Here is a 19,464-nt window from a genome sequence, read left to right as displayed (position 1 = left end):
TTGCTAATGAGTTAGCTCAGAATGAGAATCAAAGTTCATTAACTTGGTGATATTTTCACCATCTACCTGGATTTACCAATCCTCTTCTGGAATTAAAGATTAGTCTCCAAGCCACTGCTGTAAACAAACCTTGGCCAAAGGTCATGGTGAATTTAAGTATGATAGTGATGCAGTTAGATACAGAGCAGTGGGAGGGCGCTTTGTGAAGTAGAAACCTGGATATACATGTTGGGCCCAATGCCTTTTTCTGCACTGTAAATAATATTCAGCAGAAACTCTTCTACCCCACTCCCAGCAGACTTTGAAAACTCTGGAAGCCAGGAAGAACCAAACAGACTGAAATCCATATACCGCATGAATCAACCAGCAACTAACTTCTGTAATTAATGAACTACTGCTGGTTGGGGAAGAGGATGAATGAGCAGGTGTGATGGTGAGGCATCCATCCTACCGACAAACATGGAATCCTCTATGAGTGTCTAACACATGCCACTGGCTGCAATTTGGCAGCTTTTTGTGCTTTAATAAGTCTTGTATTCTTACTGGTGTCGCAGTCTGCCTACTCTGCATACCTCCATCAGGTAGCAGCATCACACACATTAGCAACCTTCCCAATATGACTAACTTGTGCACTATAAGCTCCTAGAAGCAGAAATGAGAAACTCACACAGACACTTACAGCCCAGAATCAGACCATTCTGGAGATCCAGCAGGCCTCTGCCTGTGTCTCCATCAACCCAGACTACTCAATGCTTTCACCCTTTCACCCAATTGCCCGTTAATTGACCATCGCATTATAACATGGCTTCCTTGTCACATGTTAAATATTACTATTGTACAGGCAAAGAGAAGAAAATTATATATTTGTTGCTGCCACAAGACAGTGTTTTAAAGGTCAAAAATCATAAAAATAAAGTTAATGGGCTCAGCAAACCCAATTAATGATGAAATTAGCTTAATAATTTTGGTTGGTAACAGATATCAGGAGAATTCCTCTGCGCTTCTTCAAAAGAGAACTAGGGAGACACAACGGGCATCAGTTTAAAGCCTTGTCAAAAACATGGCTTCGCTAACAATGCTGCATTTCTTCCATACTGGTATCTAGGATGTACTGGGAGGCTGGATTACCTACCCTGATGTGAACCCATGTGACACATGGACCATGGGTCCAGCACACAGATGCAATCACAAGGAAGGCACGCCAGCGTCTTTACTTTCTTAGGAGGTTAAGAAGGTTCAGCTTGTCACTGAACACTAACAAACTACAGATCTATTGTTGAATGTATCGTGACTGGTTGCATCATGGTCTGGTACGGCAATTCAAAAGCTCTTGAAAGTAAGAAGCTGCAGAGAGTCATGGACTCAGCCCAATACATCACGGGAACATCCCTCCCCACCGTCAGTACCATCTACAGGAGGTGCTGTCTCAAGGATGCAACATCTATCATCAAAGATCCCCACCACCTGGGCCATGCCATCTACTTGCAGCCACCATCGAGCAGGAGATACAGAAGCCTGAAGTCCCACACCACCAGGTTGAAAAACAGTTATTTCCCTTCAACCATGCGGTTCTTGAACCAATCAGCAAAACCCTAATCACTATAGCTTAGCAAAACTATGACCACTTTGATCACTGCACTAAAATCGACTTTGTTTTTTTTTGTTCTGATTGTGTCTTTTTGTAAAAATGATGTACAGTTTATGTTTAATTTATCTTTTTACATAGAAAACCTATAGCACAATTCAGGCCCTTCGGCCCACAAAGCTGTGCCAAACATGTCCCAACCTTTTTCTTGTGAATGGTGCTTATCTGATGCTATATGCCTGTGATGCTGCTGCAAGTAAGTTTTTCATTGCACCTGTGCATACATGTACTTGTGCAGATGACAATAAACTAGACTTCAATGTCTTGACTTTTAAAATGTGAAAATTCCAGAAAATTAACGTTCAGTCATCAACAACAACCAGATGTGAGGATGTCAGCTGCCCTTTGGGATCACTTCCCTGAAGTTTGGTGAACAAGAAGTGCGGAGGTGAGTACAACAGGTAGCTGGCATTCTCGCACTCATTTGATGGTGATGACCAAAGGCGGACTTCTCCCCTGACACTCTTCTGAAAGCCTGATGAAAACTGCGAATGTTCACAAGTGATGCAACAGCACCATCTACTGGGGTAGGGCCAAGCTAACTCAACATGAATTGGAATAGGTTTATTATTGTCACATGCACCGAGATACCGTGAAAAGGTTTTGTTTGCATGCCATCCAGACAGATTATTCCATACAGAAGTACATCATGGTAGTAAAAAGGAAAACAGAATGCAGAATATGGTGTTACAGTTACAGAGAAAGTGCCATTGAGGTAATAAGGTGCAAGGAACACCACAAGGTAGATTTAGAGATCAAGTGTTCATCTTTTAGTGTATATCATGAGTAACCTACGTCAAGCTACTGGAACATTGCCCATCATCTATTCTTTAGGTCACACATTTCCTCAGCCTTTGGTTGCTGAAAGGGCTGTTTCTTTCCCTTTTAGTGATTTCATGGTATTTCCAATCTAAGAATCATGTATTTGTAGTTAATTAGCTCCTGGGTCTGCTGGCTGTTCTCATCAAGCCAGTCCTTGTATTTTCTGGTAGAAAAGCCAAGAGTCTCTTCACAGGCGTCAATCATGGTGGACTTCAGTGCTGTTCAGGCACTGTGGGTGCTCTGTGATTCCTGCTGTTCAGGAGATGTCAAGTTGTCCATGAGGCAGGTTCCTTGAGCTTTCTTTGCAAGTTCCTTGAGAATTTCAGCATTGATTTATTTTTGTAGCATTGTTTCTTTTGCCATTGATGCTTTGGGGCCAAGAAATAACACAGCAAATTCAGTAGGGTTCACCTGAGCAATCACTGGTAGCTGTCATTGGGCAGGTGGTACAAACATCCTTGCAATCTCTCGCTTGGTCAATGACATTATCAATGACTCAGTGCAAGAGTATCAACCACCCGTTGTACTCACCTCTCCAGTTCACAGTGGAACCAAACTTCAGGGAACCAAAGAGGGAGTAAGATGTAGGTGTAGAGGGAAATAAGGAGGGGGGAATGGGACTAAAGGGATTGTACCTCAGTGCTGGAATGTCCTATAATTCATATTATAAAATATGAACTCCACCTAACACTAAAGCAAAATTCAGCAAGTCTTAAATAAAACAGAGAAAGCTGGAAATACCCAGTACATCAAACAACATCAGTGTGAAGAGAGAAACAGAGCTAACGTTCCAGGTCGATGATCTGAAGAAAGTCTATCTACCTGAAATAGTAACCTTGTTGTTCTCTCTCTTCATAAAAGCAACTTACCTGGCAGCATCTATTTAAAATGCAATTTGGATCTATAATGCAGGGCTGTTCTGAAGTGAAGGAGCATGCTCAGGTAATGGAGGATGTTTTAGAGGGGATTAAAAGTGTTGCAGGTAGAAATACGTACCTGTAGTTTTTCTGAGGTGCTGAGGTCAAGGTATAGAGAAGATTTATTAATAGTGGCAGGCAAAATAAGAACAAAGGAATTGGAAGGAGGAGAAGGCTGTTTAGCTTCTTGTGCCTGCACTGCCATTCAAAATAGCCTGACTGATAGGGTGGGGCAGATAGGGTAGACAAAGATAGTCAGAATCTTTTTCCCAGTGCAGAAATGTCAAGTAATAGAGGACATGCATTTAAGGTGAGAGGGGGAAAGTTTAAAGGAGATGTGCAGGGGCAAGTTTTTTTTTTACACAGAGGGGAATGGTGGGTGCCTGGAACGGGCTGCTAGGGGAGGTGGTGGAAGCAGATATGATAGTGGCGTTTAAGCAACTGTTAGATAGACACTTGAATATGCAGAGAATGAAGGGATATGGATCATGTGCAGACAGAAGATATTTAGTTTAATTCGGCATCGTGTTTGGCACAGACATCGTGGGCTGAAGGGCCTGTTCCTGTGTTGTACTGTTCTGTGTTCTATGACTGATCTTTTACCTTAATCCCACTGCGCTGCACTAGCCGCTTATTTCTTGAATCCAGTAAAATCTATTGGTCTCTGTCTTGAATATAGTCAGTGAATGATATTTCATAGTTCTTATTGTTGGAGGAGAACAAAGATCAACTCCAGATGCAGGGTTTCGACCCGAAAAGTCAAGATTTCCTTTCGCCCCACAGATACTGCTCGACCCACTGAGTTCCTCCAGCATATTGTTCATTGCTAAAGATTCAGTACCCCCTAGGTGTAGAAATCTTTTCTTAACTCTGTCCTGAATCACCATGCCCTTATTTTAAGACTGCGGTCCCTGATTTTAGGCACCCTGGCATGCAGAAACGTCAACCATACTTGAAGTCTGTCTTGAATACTTGAATATATTCATACTTGAATATACTTGAACATACTTATTCATACTTGAATACCCTTAAGATTGCGTACATTTCTATGAGATCACCACATAATACATTTAAACTCAAGAGCATGTAGGCCCAGTATGCTTAATCTCTCCTCATAGAACAAATTCTCCATCCCAGGAATCAACCTGGTGAACCTATGCTCTTTTGCCTCGTGGGTAGGTAGGGAAATATCACCTTGTTATTTGTCATATTTCTCATACATCCTTACAACATAGGAGGTGGCCATTTGGCCCATTGAGTCTATTCTGGTTCTCAGGGCAATCCCATCAATCTAATTCCCCACTCATTTCCCTGTAACCTATTCTTTCACACATGCCCATTAACCACCCCTGAATAGCCAACCACTATCGTGTCCTTAGGACCTGGGAGGAAACTGAAGCACCCGAAGGAAACCCACGTGCTCACAGGGAGAACTAGCAAACTCCACATAGACAGCCAGAGGTCAGCATTGAAATTGAGTTGATGGAGCTGTACTACCTGCAGCAGTACCGTGCCTCTCAATATTCATATAGGCTCTCACCAGGGCTCATATAACTGGAGTAAGATTTCCTGCTTTTACTAAAATGCTAAAAAGGTCAACACACCACTTGCCTTCCTTGCAAGTGCTTGCTGTACCTCTATGTTAATTTCCATGTACGAAGGGCACCTATGTCTGTTTGAACACCGACATCTTTCAATTGCTCTCCATTTAAAAAAATACTCTGCATTTCTAATTTTTCTGCATTTTAAGACCTCACAAATCTTCCACATTGTATTCCATTCGCCATGGCCTCGCCCTTTCACTTAACCTCTCTATATCCCCTGAAATCTCTCTGTATTTCCCTCTTGTGAACCAGAAGCATCAGGACTTCCATGAGACCCAAGAATGCTCTCAGACTGAAATAGATTAAGGGGTGAGGTTGGGATTATGAGGGGTTTTGATGGAGGAACAAGGAGGAACTGTTACCACAGGTTGGAGCTTCAGTAATCAGAGGACATAAACTAAAGATAATTATCCACAGAAACAGAAGAGGAGAGCAAATGTTTTTATGTGCAAGTTGCAGTGATCTGGAATGCACTGCCTGATAGGATGGTAGAAGTTGATTCAACCGTTACTTCTAGAGAAGTGGATATATACTTAAAAAGGTAAAAGGAGCAGGGTGCTGGGTCCGATTATGCTGAAGGCTCTTTCATAAACCCAGTTCATACGTGATGACTTAATAGTCTCCTTGTGTGTCTTATGATTTTTATGCTTTAATAACTGAGTGAGGCTTCACAGTGCTAGGAGCTGGGTTGGGAGTGTTGAGGGGAAGAAGGGGGCATCTGTCAATATTCAATAACAGCTTTTGTAGACTGGGAGCAATGAGATATGTTATGGACTTTCATTCAGGTTCTGCCTGCTATTACAAAACGAGAAGAAAGAGAGGCTGACTCATTGGGGCACACACAATTGTGAGATGGGAGTGACAATGTAGATGCCAAGAAGCAATCTGGCCTGGCTGGAAAATATCCAACTAGGAGCATGGTCTCAGGATGAAGGGTTAACCATTTAGGATTGAGGCGAGGAGTAATCTTTGAAATTCTCTACCCCCTGAGGATTGTCAACACACAGTTCTACAGTGTATTCATGCCTGATACCAACAGACTTTTGGACACTTGGGGAAATGAGGAATGTGAAAAAGTGGAAAACCATAAAGACCATCTAAAACCTCACAGAGTGGTGGAACAGGCCTGAGGAACCACCTGCTTCTGCTTCTTAGGTTCTGCATATCACAATACCTTCCAGATTTAATCATTATACATGGTCCTCAGCATTACATCAGTCTGAAAATTGGCCTCAGAGAAGGAGGCTTTCCACTACCACTTTCCACCATCTCCCTCTGCAAAGTCTAGGTTATAATGAAGACAGCATCAACCCTTCTCAGGGCACAGACATCACTGGCAAGCCCAGCATCTCCTCCCCAATCATAAACATAGTGGCTGCAGATCTGAAACAACTTCAGAGGACAGGCAACCATGTTCAATCAGGGGACTGGAGTCACATATATGCTATGTTATGAAAGAGCAATGGGTTTCTATCCATAAGAGACCATAGTGACCCCAGTGGGAACTTTACTGGCTATCCATGAGTGCATGGAGATAAGAGTATCTAAAATCAGTGCTTCCATTGACAACATTATGCCTACTAATGAGTTGAAGAAGGGGGTAGGGGAGGGGTGGCAGAAAACAAGCCTTGGCTCATATCAAACAGTCAACCCTACTGCAAACAAGGTCAATTTACCTAGTGAACAGTCTATTTAAAAAGCAGAAGGAACAAAACTTAGGAAAGAAATTGCAGAGTACTTTTGCCAGAAAGTTACAGTAAGAGGAGGATAACTTTGTGGTTCAATTCAACCCAAGTCACTTGCTGCAATTTAGGACTTGATTGACAGTGAAATTATCCAATCATCCCCACAGAATAGAGTAGCATTGTCACTAGGCAATTGTCTCAAATTCTCACAGTCCATTTGGAATCTCACTCTCTGAGTTACTATTCCAGGACTCCAGATCGCTGGCCGGTAAGTAAAAAAAACTGCACCAGCACATCCTGTTTATGAGATGATGTTTGAAAGGATCAGATACAATAAAATCCCTCATGATCCTGCATAAACGCCACCTGGTTAAAGCTGCCAAGAATTGCAGAAGACTCTCCTATCGAAGCATGAGTCATTTACATACTTTGGAATTGGGATCAGGTCTCAACAGTTCTCAGTGACATAAATACCATTGCCGACTTGCCAGTTGAAGTCAGCTGACTAACGACTCAAGTCACTGCAGCTGATGCCTATGCATAAAATGCCAGATGACACACAGATAGATTTGGAACACACGCAGTGAGAGTGATGCATAATTCCATTAGCTCTCTATGAATAGTGCCAGCTCTATATGAAGATAGCATCAGACCTTCTCAGGACACAGACATCACTGGCAAGCCCAGTATCTCTCCCCAGTCCTACTTCTGAAACAACCTCAGAGGACAGGTTAGGTCAACCATGTTCAGTCAGGGGACTGGAGTCATATATATGCCAGGTCACAAAAAAGCAATGGGTTTCCATCCATAAATACAATGGTGACATTGTCCCCAAAGACAATGGCCCCCAATTCAGATGTGCACACGTCAGTCTGAATCAGAGCTCATGCAGCTCCTGGTGGTCAGTGTGGACTCAATGGAGCGAAGGGCCTACATCCATGCTATATCTCTCTATGACTCTTCGATTCCATGAGCTTGGATGACCTGAAGATTGCGAGGAAGTTCCCCGTGCCAGAAGTTATAAAGTCCTGGTAATTTTCAAAAATTGCAGGTCAAACCAGGCGAGCTGCTCTTGGGAACTTGCATTGGCTGACCCCGAGGTCCATTTGATTGCAGGATACACATGCTGGGCTCTGGGAGGGGCAAGGGGCCAGTGGTGGACTGGAACAAGATTGCTGCTCCCAGGACACGTGAGCAAATAAAGACTCCCTCCTTTTCTGACAACCACCACGCTCAACATCCAGCAGCTTGTCAGGAGATTTTCTTCAATACTGGTAGTCAGTTAAGTCAGCAGGGTATCTGCTTGTCTGAGGACTGTTCCTCAATCATGCATTACCTGCCATGGCACATCCACTTCCCTTCTAAACTACACTACGGGAGCATATTTTAATGCACTTTGTAAATGGGCCACTTCAAAGATAAATGATTTCTGATCAAATAGGGATAGTTTTCTTCTCCAATGCCAAATTTCAAACCATAGCTACAAGAGCAGATCAGAGGTTGGGCATCCTGAGGTGGGTGCCTCACCTCCCGAAACCCCAAAGCCTTCCATTATCTACAAGGTGCAAGTCAGGAGCACGACAGAATACTCTCCGCTTGCCTGGATGAGTGCAGCTCCAACAACACTTAAGATGCTCGACACTGTCCAGGGCTAAGCAGCCTGTCTGATTGGCATCTATTCTAACACCTTAAACATTCACACCCTTTCTCACCAATGCACAGTGGTCGCAGGATGTACCATCTACAAAACGGACTGCTGTTGTTCCCCTGCGTCACTCTGACAGCACATAGCCTCAGTTTCCTGTTGGTGTTTGCTGCTAATTTAATTGAATTGCAGCATGGGACGTTATACCATTTTGACAATAGATCAGTGATGTGCAAAATAAAATTTAGAACTATAGAAAAATGAAGTCTCTCATCAAGTTTGGACTCACAGTGGCACAGCTAGTAGAATTGCTGTCTCACTGCTCCAGTGACCCGGGTTTAATCTTGACCTCTGATGCTGTCTGTGTGGAGTTTGCCTGTCACTGAATGAGTTTCCTCAAGGTCAAGCTTCTGGTCCCTATTTATAAAATCTTCCATAAGGCTTGGTGTTACATTTTGTTTTGATGGTAGCTCCTGTTGTTGTCATTAAGCCTCATACAGAGCAACCACTGATTAATCTGGTGCCTCAGTCACAGAGGGAAGAGGGACTTCTACTTGGCGCATGATGGATACTCCACAGACAGAAAGAACTTCCATTTATATAGTGTATTTCACAACTTTGGAACACTCTGCAGCACTGTAGAACCAATAAATTACTCACAAAGTTTAGCCACTCTTGTAAAGTAGGAAGAAATGGTAGCCAATCAGTGCACAGTGAGTGGGACGGTGGGAGCAACCAGATAATCTGTTTAGAATCATGGCTGATTAAGAAATAAACATTGGCTAGGACACTGGAAATTATTCCCTTGCTCTTCAGAAGGCAGTGCTGAATTGCCTTCTTGAGTGAGGATACTTGCAATGTGTGGCTGGGTAGGGAATCTTAGCATACAGAAGAAGGAAGAGCAATATAATTTCCAAGTCTGGATGACTTGAGAAGGAACTGCAACCTACTATCCTTGACTTTCTAGGTAGTGGTTTGCTAGTTTGGATGGTGCTCTCAGTAAGAAATCTGGTGAACTGCGAGAGGGATCTTGATGGCACACACTGCAGCCATGGTGTGTTGGTGGAAGGAGATCATACCAAGGGTGGGGATTGGGTGCCAGTTCAACAAACTACTTTGCCCTGCACGGTGTTGAGCTTCATCAGTGCTGTTGGAAATTCATTCTTCCAGGCAAGTGCAGAGTATTCCATTACATTTCTGACGTGCCTTGTAAATGGTAGAAAAGTTTTTGGGTATTAGAAGGCAAATCACTTGCACGGTAGTGTAGCGGTTAGTGTAACGCTTTAGAGCGCCAGTGACCTGGGTTCAATTCCAGCCACTGCCTGTATGGAGTTTGTACGTTCTCCCCGTGTCTGTGTGGGTTTCCTCGGGGTGCTCCGGTTTCCTCCCACGTTCCAAAGACGTAGGGGTTAGGAAGTTGTCGGCATATTATGTTGGCGCCGGTAGCATGGCGACACTTGCAGGCTGCCCTCAGAACACTCCATGCAAAAGATACATTTCACTGTGTGTTTCGATGTACATGTGACTAATAAAGATATCATCACCATCATACCCAGAATCTGACCTGTTGTTGTAGCCACAATGTGGCTGGTTCAGGTGAGATTTTAGATAAAGCCTAAGATATCAATGGTGGGGCATTTGGAGGATAATAATACCATTGAACATCAAGGGTGAGTGCTCAGACTCTCCCTCACTTGCTGGAGACAGACCATTGCTGAATACCTCAGCTGTGTGAGTGTTACTTGCCACTTATCAGCCCATGCCAGACTGTTGTCCAGATCTTGCTACATGCAGGTGCAGACTGCTTCATTTGCTAAGGAGTTGCAAATGGAACTGAACACTGCGCAATCATTAGAGATTGTGTCCTTATGATGAAGGTAGTTGAAGAAAGAGCTGTAGATGGATGGGTCTAGGACCTGAAGAACTCCTGCAGTGATGTCCAAGGGAGGGGATGACTGAGTTCTGACAAACAGAACGATCTTCCTTTGTGTGAGGTATGACTCCAGCCACTGTAGTGTTCACCCTTTAATGACTACTGATTTCAGTTTTACCAATGTGCCTTGATACCACACTCAGTCAAACATTGCCCTAGTGTCAAGGGCAGTCACTCTCAACTCACCTCACCTCCAGAATTCAGTTCTTTGGTCTACTTTTGCTCAATAGTGACCGAAGGGTGCAGATAGTGATGATTATACTCTTGTTTAATCTCTCTCTCTCATTGGAGACAGTCATCGCCCAGCATCGTGTGCTGCCAAGGTTACTTGCTACTTCTCAGCCCACCCCTGCACGTTGCCCAGCTCTTGTTGAACGCAGGCATGGATTGCTTCAGTTTCTGAACTGCTGCAAATGGCATGAAACATTGTGCAATCATCACCACTTCTGCCCTGATGGTGGAAAGAATTGGCAAAGCGACCAAAGATGGTTAGGCCCAGTACACTACTCCGAGAAGCTCCTGCAGTAATGCCCTGAGTTTAAATGACCACCACCATCTTCCCTTCAGTGAGCGAACATTTCAACCAGTGAAGAGTTTGCTCATGTCTCACATTGACTCCTTAATGCCATACTTTGATGGCGTGGGTATGGGATTGAGTGGTACTGGGTGAAGGGGGCTGAGCTGGGGCTAGATCTGGGGTGGGCAGGTGTGAAGGGTGGGTAAGCAGAGAAATGAGCTGAGGGTGTAAGTGGGTGCAGTGAGCAGGGAATCTGGGTGCTGGAAGGAGTGAGTGGGGGGCTGTGAATGTGGAGAGGGTAAGCAGGTGGCTGAGTGTGTGACTGATGAGTGGGGGGTGCTGTGAGTGGGGATGGTGAGTGGGGTAAGCAGGGTGGCTGAGGGGCAGCTGGATGCAAGGTGAATGCACTGGGGTGGTGAAGGGGGAAACGGGAGTTGGGGGGGCACATGGGGGAGGCTGGATATTGGGAAGGCGAGTGTGGGTGGTCTGGCTGTGGGGCTGGTGGGTGAGGGGGCTGGCTGTGGGGCTGGTGGGTGAGGGGGGGCTGAGTGTGAGGCTGGTGGGTGAGGGGGGCTGAATGGGGGGGCTGGTGGGTTGAGGGGGGGCTGTGAGGGGCTAGTGGGGAGAAGGGTGCTGAGGGCGTGAGGTGAGCAAGTGTTGAGATGAACCGAAATTGGTTGTTGGGACGTGTTGAGGGTTGGGAGTGTGCTGCATTGTTGGGGATGGGACGGGGCTGGATGTTGCGGATGGGATAGGATGGGGTTGGGATGGGCTGGGTGTTGGGATGTGCTAGGTGTTGTGTTACACTTCCTGTTGTACAGACTGAGTGCTCACGGTGCCTATTTCCGTATTCACCTGCTGGTTCAGAGATCTCCTCGCACGGCCCCAGGAGCCCCGGCGACATGAGCAGTCTGAGCCCGCCGACCTTCGCTCTGCTCGCCTGCCGCCTGCTGCTGCTGTTCCCCCCCGGCAGCCGGGCCGCCGACCCTGGCCAGTGCCTGCACAACTTCGAGCTGGGCCGGGAAGACTTCATCTTAGACACGGACGACTCAGTGGCGGCCGGCGCCACCTTCCTGAGCTCGCCCAATGTGAGCCGCGCCCGGGACTGCGTGCTGATCTGCTGCCGCCTGCGCCAATGTAATGTGGTGCTGCTGGAAGACATGAGCAGCCAGCCCGGGGTCGACCCCATGTTCCGGACCATCAAAGGCTGCTTTCTCTTCAACTGCCTCTACAACCAGGAGTACGTCTGCCGGTTCTTCAGGAGGGACGGCTTCAGCAACTTCATCCTCAGTGATGTCTACCAGGAGTACCTCAAACCCAGGTTACCTGGCGCAGGTAAACGAATAATCTCATCGGCTCCCCCCCACCTCCTCTTCCTCCCCCCGCTCCCCCCCTCCCCTCCCCTCCCCCCCTCCCCCCCTCCCCTCCTCCCCTCCCCCCCTCCCCCCCTCCCCTCCCCCCCTCCCCCCTCCCCTCCCCCCTCTCTCTCCCCCCCTCCCCCCTCTCTCTCCCCCCCTCCCCCCTCTCTCTCCCCCCCTCCCCCCTCTCTCTCCCCCCCTCCCCCCTCTCTCTCCCCCCCTCCCCCCTCTCTCTCCCCCCCTCCCCCCTCTCTCTCCCCCCCTCCCCCCTCTCTCTCCCCCCCTCCCCCCTCTCTCTCCCCCCCTCCCCCCTCTCTCTCCCCCCCTCCCCCCTCTCTCTCCCCCCCTCCCCCCTCTCTCTCCCCCCCTCCCCCCTCTCTCTCCCCCCCTCCCCCCTCTCTCTCCCTCCCTCCCCCCTCTCTCTCCCTCCCTCCCCCCTCTCTCTCCCTCCCTCCCCCCTCTCTCCCTCCCTCCCCCCTCTCTCTCCCTCCCTCCCCCCTCTCTCTCCCTCCCTCCCCCCTCTCTCTCCCTCCCTCCCCCCTCTCTCTCCCTCCCCCCTCTCTCTCCCTCCCCCCCCTCTCTCCCTCCCCCCCCTCTCTCCCTCCCCCCTCCCCCCTCTCTCTCCCCCCCTCCCCCCTCTCTCTCCCTCCCCCCCTCCCCCCTCTCTCTCCCTCCCCCCCTCCCCCCTCTCTCTCCCTCCCCCCCTCCCCCCTCTCTCTCCCTCCCCCCCTCCCCCCTCTCTCTCCCTCCCCCCCTCCCCCCTCTCTCTCCCTCCCCCCCTCCCCCCTCTCTCTCCCTCCCCCCTCTCTCTCCCTCCCCCCCTCTCTCTCCCTCCCCCCTCTCTCTCCCTCCCCCCTCTCTCTCCCTCCCCCCTCTCTCTCCCTCCCCCCTCTCTCTCCCTCCCCCCCCTCCCCCCTCTCTCTCCCTCCCCCCCCTCCCCCCCCTCCCCCCTCTCTCTCCCTCCCCCCCTCCCCCCTCTCTCTCCCTCCCCCCTCCCCCCTCTCTCTCCCTCCCCCCTCCCCCCTCTCTCTCCCTCCCCCCTCCCCCCTCTCTCTCCCTCCCCCCTCCCCCCTCTCTCTCCCTCCCCCCCTCCCCCCCTCCCCCCCCTCCCCCCCTCCCCCCCCTCCCCCCTCTCTCTCCCTCCCCCCCTCCCCCCTCTCTCTCCCTCCCCCCCCTCCCCCCTCTCTCTCCCTCCCTCTCCCTCCCCCCCCCCCCCCCTCTCTCTCCCTCCCCCCCCTCCCCCCTCTCTCTCCCTCCCCCCCTCCCCCCTCTCTCTCCCTCCCCCCCTCCCCCCTCTCTCTCCCTCCCCCCCTCCCCCCTCTCTCTCCCTCCCCCCCTCCCCCCTCTCTCTCCCTCCCCCCCTCCCCCCTCTCTCTCCCTCCCCCCTCCCCCCTCTCTCTCCCTCCCCCCTCCCCCCTCTCTCTCCCTCCCCCCTCCCCCCTCTCTCTCCCTCCCCCCCTCCCCCCTCTCTCTCCCTCCCCCCCTCCCCCCCCTCCCCCCTCCCCCCTCTCTCTCCCTCCCCCCCTCCCCCCTCTCTCTCCCTCCCCCCCCTCCCCCCCTCCCCCCTCTCTCTCCCTCCCCCCCTCCCCCCTCTCTCTCCCTCCCCCCCTCCCCCCTCTCTCTCCCTCCCCCCCTCCCCCCTCTCTCTCCCTCCCCCCCTCCCCCCTCTCTCTCCCTCCCCCCCTCCCCCCTCTCTCTCCCCCCCCCCTCTCTCTCTCTCTCCCTCCCCCCTCTCTCTCCCTCCCCCCTCCCCCCTCTCTCTCCCTCCCCCCCTCCCCCCTCTCTCTCCCTCCCCCCCTCCCCCCTCTCTCTCCCTCCCCCCTCCCCCCTCTCTCTCCCTCCCCCCCTCCCCCCTCTCTCTCCCTCCCCCCCTCCCCCCTCTCTCTCCCTCCCCCCTCTCTCTCTCTCTCCCTCCCCCCTCTCTCTCCCTCCCCCCCTCCCCCCTCTCTCTCCCTCCCCCCCTCCCCCTCTCTCTCCCTCCCCCCCTCCCCCCTCTCTCTCCCTCCCCCCCTCCCCCCTCTCTCTCCCTCCCCCCCTCCCCCCTCTCTCTCCCTCCCCCCCTCCCCCCTCTCTCTCCCTCCCCCCCTCCCCCCTCTCTCTCCCTCCCCCCCTCCCCCCTCTCTCTCCCTCCCCCCCTCCCCCCTCTCTCTCCCTCCCCCCCTCCCCCCTCTCTCTCCCTCCCCCCCTCCCCCCTCTCTCTCCCTCCCCCCCTCCCCCCTCTCTCTCCCTCCCCCCCTCCCCCCTCTCTCTCCCTCCCCCCCTCCCCCTCTCTCTCCCTCCCCCCTCCCCCTCTCTCTCCCTCCCCCCCCCCTCTCTCTCCCTCCCCCCCTCCCCCTCTCTCTCCCTCCCCCCCTCCCCCTCTCTCTCCCTCCCCCCCTCCCCCCTCTCTCTCCCTCCCCCCTCCCCCCTCTCTCTCCCTCCCCCCCTCCCCCCTCTCTCTCCCTCCCCCCCTCCCCCCTCTCTCTCCCTCCCCCCCTCCCCCCTCTCTCTCCCTCCCCCCCCTCCCCCCTCTCTCTCCCTCCCCCCTCTCTCTCTCTCCCCCTCCCCCCTCTCTCACCCCCCTCCCCATCCCTCCCCCTCTCCCTCCCTCCCCCCCACCCCCCTCTCTCTCCCTCCCCCCTCTCTCTCCCTCCCCCCTCTCTCTCCCTCCCCCCTCTCTCTCCCTCCCCCCTCTCTCTCCCTCCCCCCCTCCCCCCTCTCTCTCCCTCCCCCCCTCCCCCCTCTCTCTCCCTCCCCCCCCTCCCCCCTCTCTCTCCCTCCCCCCCCTCCCCCCCCTCCCCCCCCCCCCCCTCCCCCCTCCCCCCCCTCCCCCCTCTCTCTCCCTCCCCCCTCTCTCTCCCTCCCCCCTCTCTCTCCCTCCCCCCTCTCTCTCCCTCCCCCCTCTCTCTCCCTCCCCCCTCTCTCTCCCTCCCCCCTCTCTCTCCCTCCCCCCTCTCTCTCCCTCCCCCCTCTCTCTCCCTCCCCCCTCTCTCTCCCTCCCCCCTCTCTCTCCCTCCCCCCTCTCTCTCCCTCCCCCCTCTCTCTCCCTCCCCCCTCCCCCTCTCTCTCCCTCCCCCCTCCCCCCTCTCTCTCCCTCCCCCCCTCCCCCCTCTCTCTCCCTCCCCCCCCCCTCTCTCTCCCTCCCCCCCCTCCCCCCTCTCTCTCCCTCCCCCCCCTCCCCCTCTCTCTCCCTCCCCCCCTCCCCCCCTCTCTCCCTACCCCCCTCCCCCCCTCCTCCCTCCCCCCCTCCCCCCCCTCTCCCTCCCCCCTCCCCCCCCCTCCCCCCCCCTCCCCCCCCCTCCCCCCCCCCCCTCCCCCCCCCTCCCCCCTCCCTCCCCCCTCCCTCCCCCCCCCCTCCCCCCCCCTCCCTCCCCCCCTCCCCCCCTCCCTCCCCCCCTCCCCCCCTCCCCCCCTCCCTCCCCCCCCTCCCTCCCTCCCTCCCCCCTCCCCCCTCCCCCCTCCCCCCCCTCCCTCCCCCCCCCTCCCCCCCTCCCTCCCCCCCTCCCCCCCTCCCTCCCCCCCTCCCCCCCCCTCCCTCCCCCCCTCCCCCCCCCTCCCCCCTCCCCCCCCCTCCCCCCCTCCCCCCCCCTCCCCCCCCTCCCTCCCCCCCCCTCCCTCCCCCCTCCCTCCCTCCCCCCCTCCCCCCCCTCCCCCCCCTCCCCCCCCTCCCCCCCCCCACCCTCCCCCTCCCTCCCCCCTCCCCCCCCCTCCCCCCTCCCCCCCCTCCCCCCCTCCCTCCCCCCCCTCCCTCCCCCCTCCCTCCCTCCCCCCCTCCCCCCCCCTCCCCCTCCCTCCCCCTCCCTCCCCCTCCCTCCCCCCTCCCTCCCCCCCTCCCTCCCCCCTCCCTCCCCCCTCCCCCCCCTCCCCCCCTCCCTCCCCCCCTCCCTCCCCCCCTCCCTCCCCCCTCCCTCCCCCCCTCCCCCCCTCCCTCCCCCCCTCCCCCCCTCCCCCCCTCCCTCCCCCCCTCCCTCCCCCCCTCCCTCCCCCCCTCCCTCCCCCCTCCCCCCCCCTCCCTCCCTCCCCCCCCCTCCCCCCCCCTCCCCCCCCCTCCCCCCCCCCCCCCCCCTCCCCCCCCCTCCCCCCCCCTCCCCTCCCCCCCCTCCCCTCCCCCCCTCCCCCCCTCCCCTCCCTCCCCCCCTCCCCCCCCTCCCCCCCTCCCCCCCCTCCCCCCCCTCCCCCCCTCCCCCCCCTCCCCCCCTCCCCCCCCTCCCCCCCCTCCCCCCCCCCTCCCCCCCTCCCTCCCCCCCTCCCTCCCCCCCTCCCCCCTCCCCCCCTCCCCCCTCCCCCCCCCTTCCCTCCCCCCCTCCCCCTCCCCCCCCTCCCCCCCCCTCCTCCCTCCCCCCCCTCCCCCCCCCCCTCCTTCCCTCCCCCCCCCTCCCTCCTTCCCTCCCCCCCCCTCCCTCCTTCCCTCCCCCCCCCTCCCTCCTTCCCTCCCCCCCCCTCCCTCCTTCCCTCCCCCCCCTCCCTCCTTCCCTCCCCCTCCCTCCTTCCCTCCCCCCCTCCCTCCTTCCCTCCCCCCCTCCCTCCTTCCCTCCCCCCCTCCCTCCTTCCCTCCCCCCCCTCCCTCCTTCCCTCCCCCCTCCCTCCTTCCCTCCCCCCCCCTCCCTCCTTCCCTCCCCCCCCTCCCTCCTTCCCTCCCCCCCCTCCCTCCTTCCCTCCCCCCCCTCCCTCCTTCCCTCCCCCCCCTCCCTCCTTCCCTCCCCCCCTCCCTCCTTCCTTCCCTCCTTCTTCCCCTTCCTCCCTCCCTCCTCCCCTTCCTCCCTCCCTCCTCCCCTTCCTCCCTCCCTCCTCCCCTTCCTCCCTCCCTCCTCCCCTTCCTCCCTCCCTCCCTCCTCCCCTTCCTCCCTCCTCCGTCCCTTTTCCTCCCCCCCATCTCTGCTCCCCACCCCTCATTCCCTTATCCCACTCCCACCCCCTTGTCTTCCTCGCCACTCCCCCACTCCCTTGCCTCTAGCCCAGCCTGTCCCCCACCCTCTCCCCCCTACTCCCACCCGCTCGTGTCCCCACCCCATCCCCCCTCATTGCCGCACCCCCACATGCCTCATTTCCCCTCATCTCCCCCCACAGAGAAATTTAATGTTTCCAGTTTGAAACGCTAAGATATAGTGAAATATGGTAATATAGTTATTTATTAGTCACATGTACATTGTAACACAGTGAAATGCATCTTTTTGCGTTACTGAGAATGTGCTGGGGGCAGCCCGCAAGTATCACCACACTTCCGGGTAACATGGCATGCCCACAGCTCCTAACCTGTACGTCTTTGGAATGTGAGAGGAAACCCAAGCAATCCCACGCAGACATGGGGAGAATGTACAAACTCCTTACAGACAGAGGTGGGAATTGAAGCCTGGTTGCTGGCACTGTAATAGCATTATGCTAACCACTACACTGCCTATCAATGGGGTAGTTAAGATTAAGCTTCTTTATCTGTTCCTTAGGATCTTCCAGGTCACCAGAGAGGGTAAACTGTATCCATGCTTGAGCAACTTGGTTTTTTGCTGCAGATTCCAGGATCTGCAGTCTCTTGTGTCTCCGGTAAACTGTACCTGTGTTCACTTGAGATCCCACCTCTAACAGTGCAGATTCTCAGCACCGCTTTGAAGCCTACACTGTGTGTTTTGATGGGGGTATGAACCAGTCCCAATGCAGGGTTTTGACCCGAATCGGCAACAATTCCTTTCATCCCATAGATGCCGCTCGACCCGCTGAGTTCCTCCAGCAATTTGTTTGGTGCTGCTTGTTACCAATTTGTGAGGGATGGGTATTGAACTGAATGGCGGTTGACATGTGTGGAACTCTGAATGTCGGAGTGAATAAGGGAATTTAAGGAGAGGGTGAAAGGCTCTGATGGGTTTGGTCTGCTGGAAACCAGCACGGACTTGATGGCTGAATAACCTCTGGCTCGTAATAAGTGGCCTTGGCCATCAAGGTCAGGTTTTTGATTTAGACTAAATGTAAAGAATGAAAGGAAAACATGGAAAATATAGGAAACACACAGGAAGTCAGGCAGCATCTTTGGAAAGAGAGACAGTTTAACGTTCCAGGTTTTATTTCAGATATCCAGCATCTGCAGTTTATTTTGATTTCATCAACTGTAAAGAATGTCCTTGTCCTGTCAGATTTCAGTCTTCAGTTAATTCTTAACTCTCTTCTATGCATGTACATGAAAAGGGTGCAAAAGGGGATTTTATGAATAATATATTTTGAATAATGCATTTAGTTCATGAGATAGAATAAAGCTAACTTTTTATGCTTGGTTAGCCTCTCAGTTTCTGTCAGCCTCGGGTTGCCAATAAAAGCAGCTTAGGGGTGTAATTATTAATGTACAAGGGCACATGCTTAATGTAGTGCAGCAACACTTGTTCTTGAAGTGAAATGTCTGTAGCATCCCAATGACTTGCACAAGCTGTGTGAGTGGATAGTACTTGGGCAATGAAGTTTTAGATTGCTAAAGAACAGCAAGTTGGGCCAGTAACAAAAATTCTGTCCCTCAGATTTCTGTGTAAAGCTTCAAGGACAAATCATGTGGTGGTTAAATATTTCCAGTCTTTCAATTAGCAAATCAGTGAATGTTACTTAGATGGTGTCAGCAAAATCCATGAAATCTCTTCAATATGTCAACAGAACTATCAGTCTCTCGAAGATCCCAAATTGTTGCAGAGCCAATGAAGAACTTTTAGTTAGTAATATGGCAGCCAATTTGTGCATTGTAAAATCCCACACACAGCAGCAAGTTAATGATCCTAGACTCTTTTTGTGAGATGATTTGTTGTGGCAAAAGCCGGAGTGTTAGTATAGATTGTGCTCAAGTCTCTGCTGAAATCATTTCAGATCTCCAGTTGAAATGACCCATCAGTCAGTCTTTTAAAGGTGTGACCTGCAATATTTCTCTATAATGGGCTGGGTCCAGTGGAACCCAGCCCATGCCTTGCATGAAAATAATGAATTCTCTTCCAAACACAATTAACTTGTGTCAGTTGACAGAGAGGTGAATATTAGTCAAGATAAAGTATGAAATGGAAGAAACCACTGACCTTTTCAGTGAATGTTGCTGAACACACAAATGAATTGGACTATATTAGATGGGGCTCAAATACGAAATGAGTCCAGCCCCTCGGCTCAGGTATATAGATTGCCCCTGGACCCATTCGTGTGTCCACATCTGATCTTCAGCGCCTTTGGTATTCCTCCTTCTAGGTAGATGTGGAAGTCTGTAACGCATTGATGTGAACACTGCAACCAACTGGTTTAAAATAGAAAATGTTGGGAAAGCTCAGCATGTCAGGCAGCATCTGTGGAAAAAGAAACAGTCAAAAGTTTCAGGTCTGTGACACTTTGTTGGGAGTGCACAGAACT

At 53.2% G+C, this 19,464-nt stretch overlaps 1 protein-coding gene across 1 annotated transcript in view; it reads left to right on the top strand.

Moving 5' to 3' along the window:
• The first annotated feature begins 11,582 nt into the window (after positions 1-11,582).
• Positions 11,583-19,464, top strand: part of LOC127575985 (kunitz-type protease inhibitor 1-like) — a 61,702-nt gene continuing 53,820 nt past the window's right edge. The window contains exon 1 of the mRNA XM_052026308.1: positions 11,583-12,103. Within this exon, the coding sequence (XP_051882268.1) occupies positions 11,671-12,103 (433 nt within the window). The 5' untranslated portion in view covers positions 11,583-11,670. The remainder of the gene's footprint in view (positions 12,104-19,464) is intronic.

The sequence above is a fragment of the Pristis pectinata genome, chromosome 1 (genome assembly GCF_009764475.1).
Source record: "Pristis pectinata isolate sPriPec2 chromosome 1, sPriPec2.1.pri, whole genome shotgun sequence".
NCBI classification, from domain to species: domain Eukaryota; kingdom Metazoa; phylum Chordata; class Chondrichthyes; order Rhinopristiformes; family Pristidae; genus Pristis; species Pristis pectinata.
This window is presented reverse-complemented; position numbering and strand designations above follow the sequence as displayed.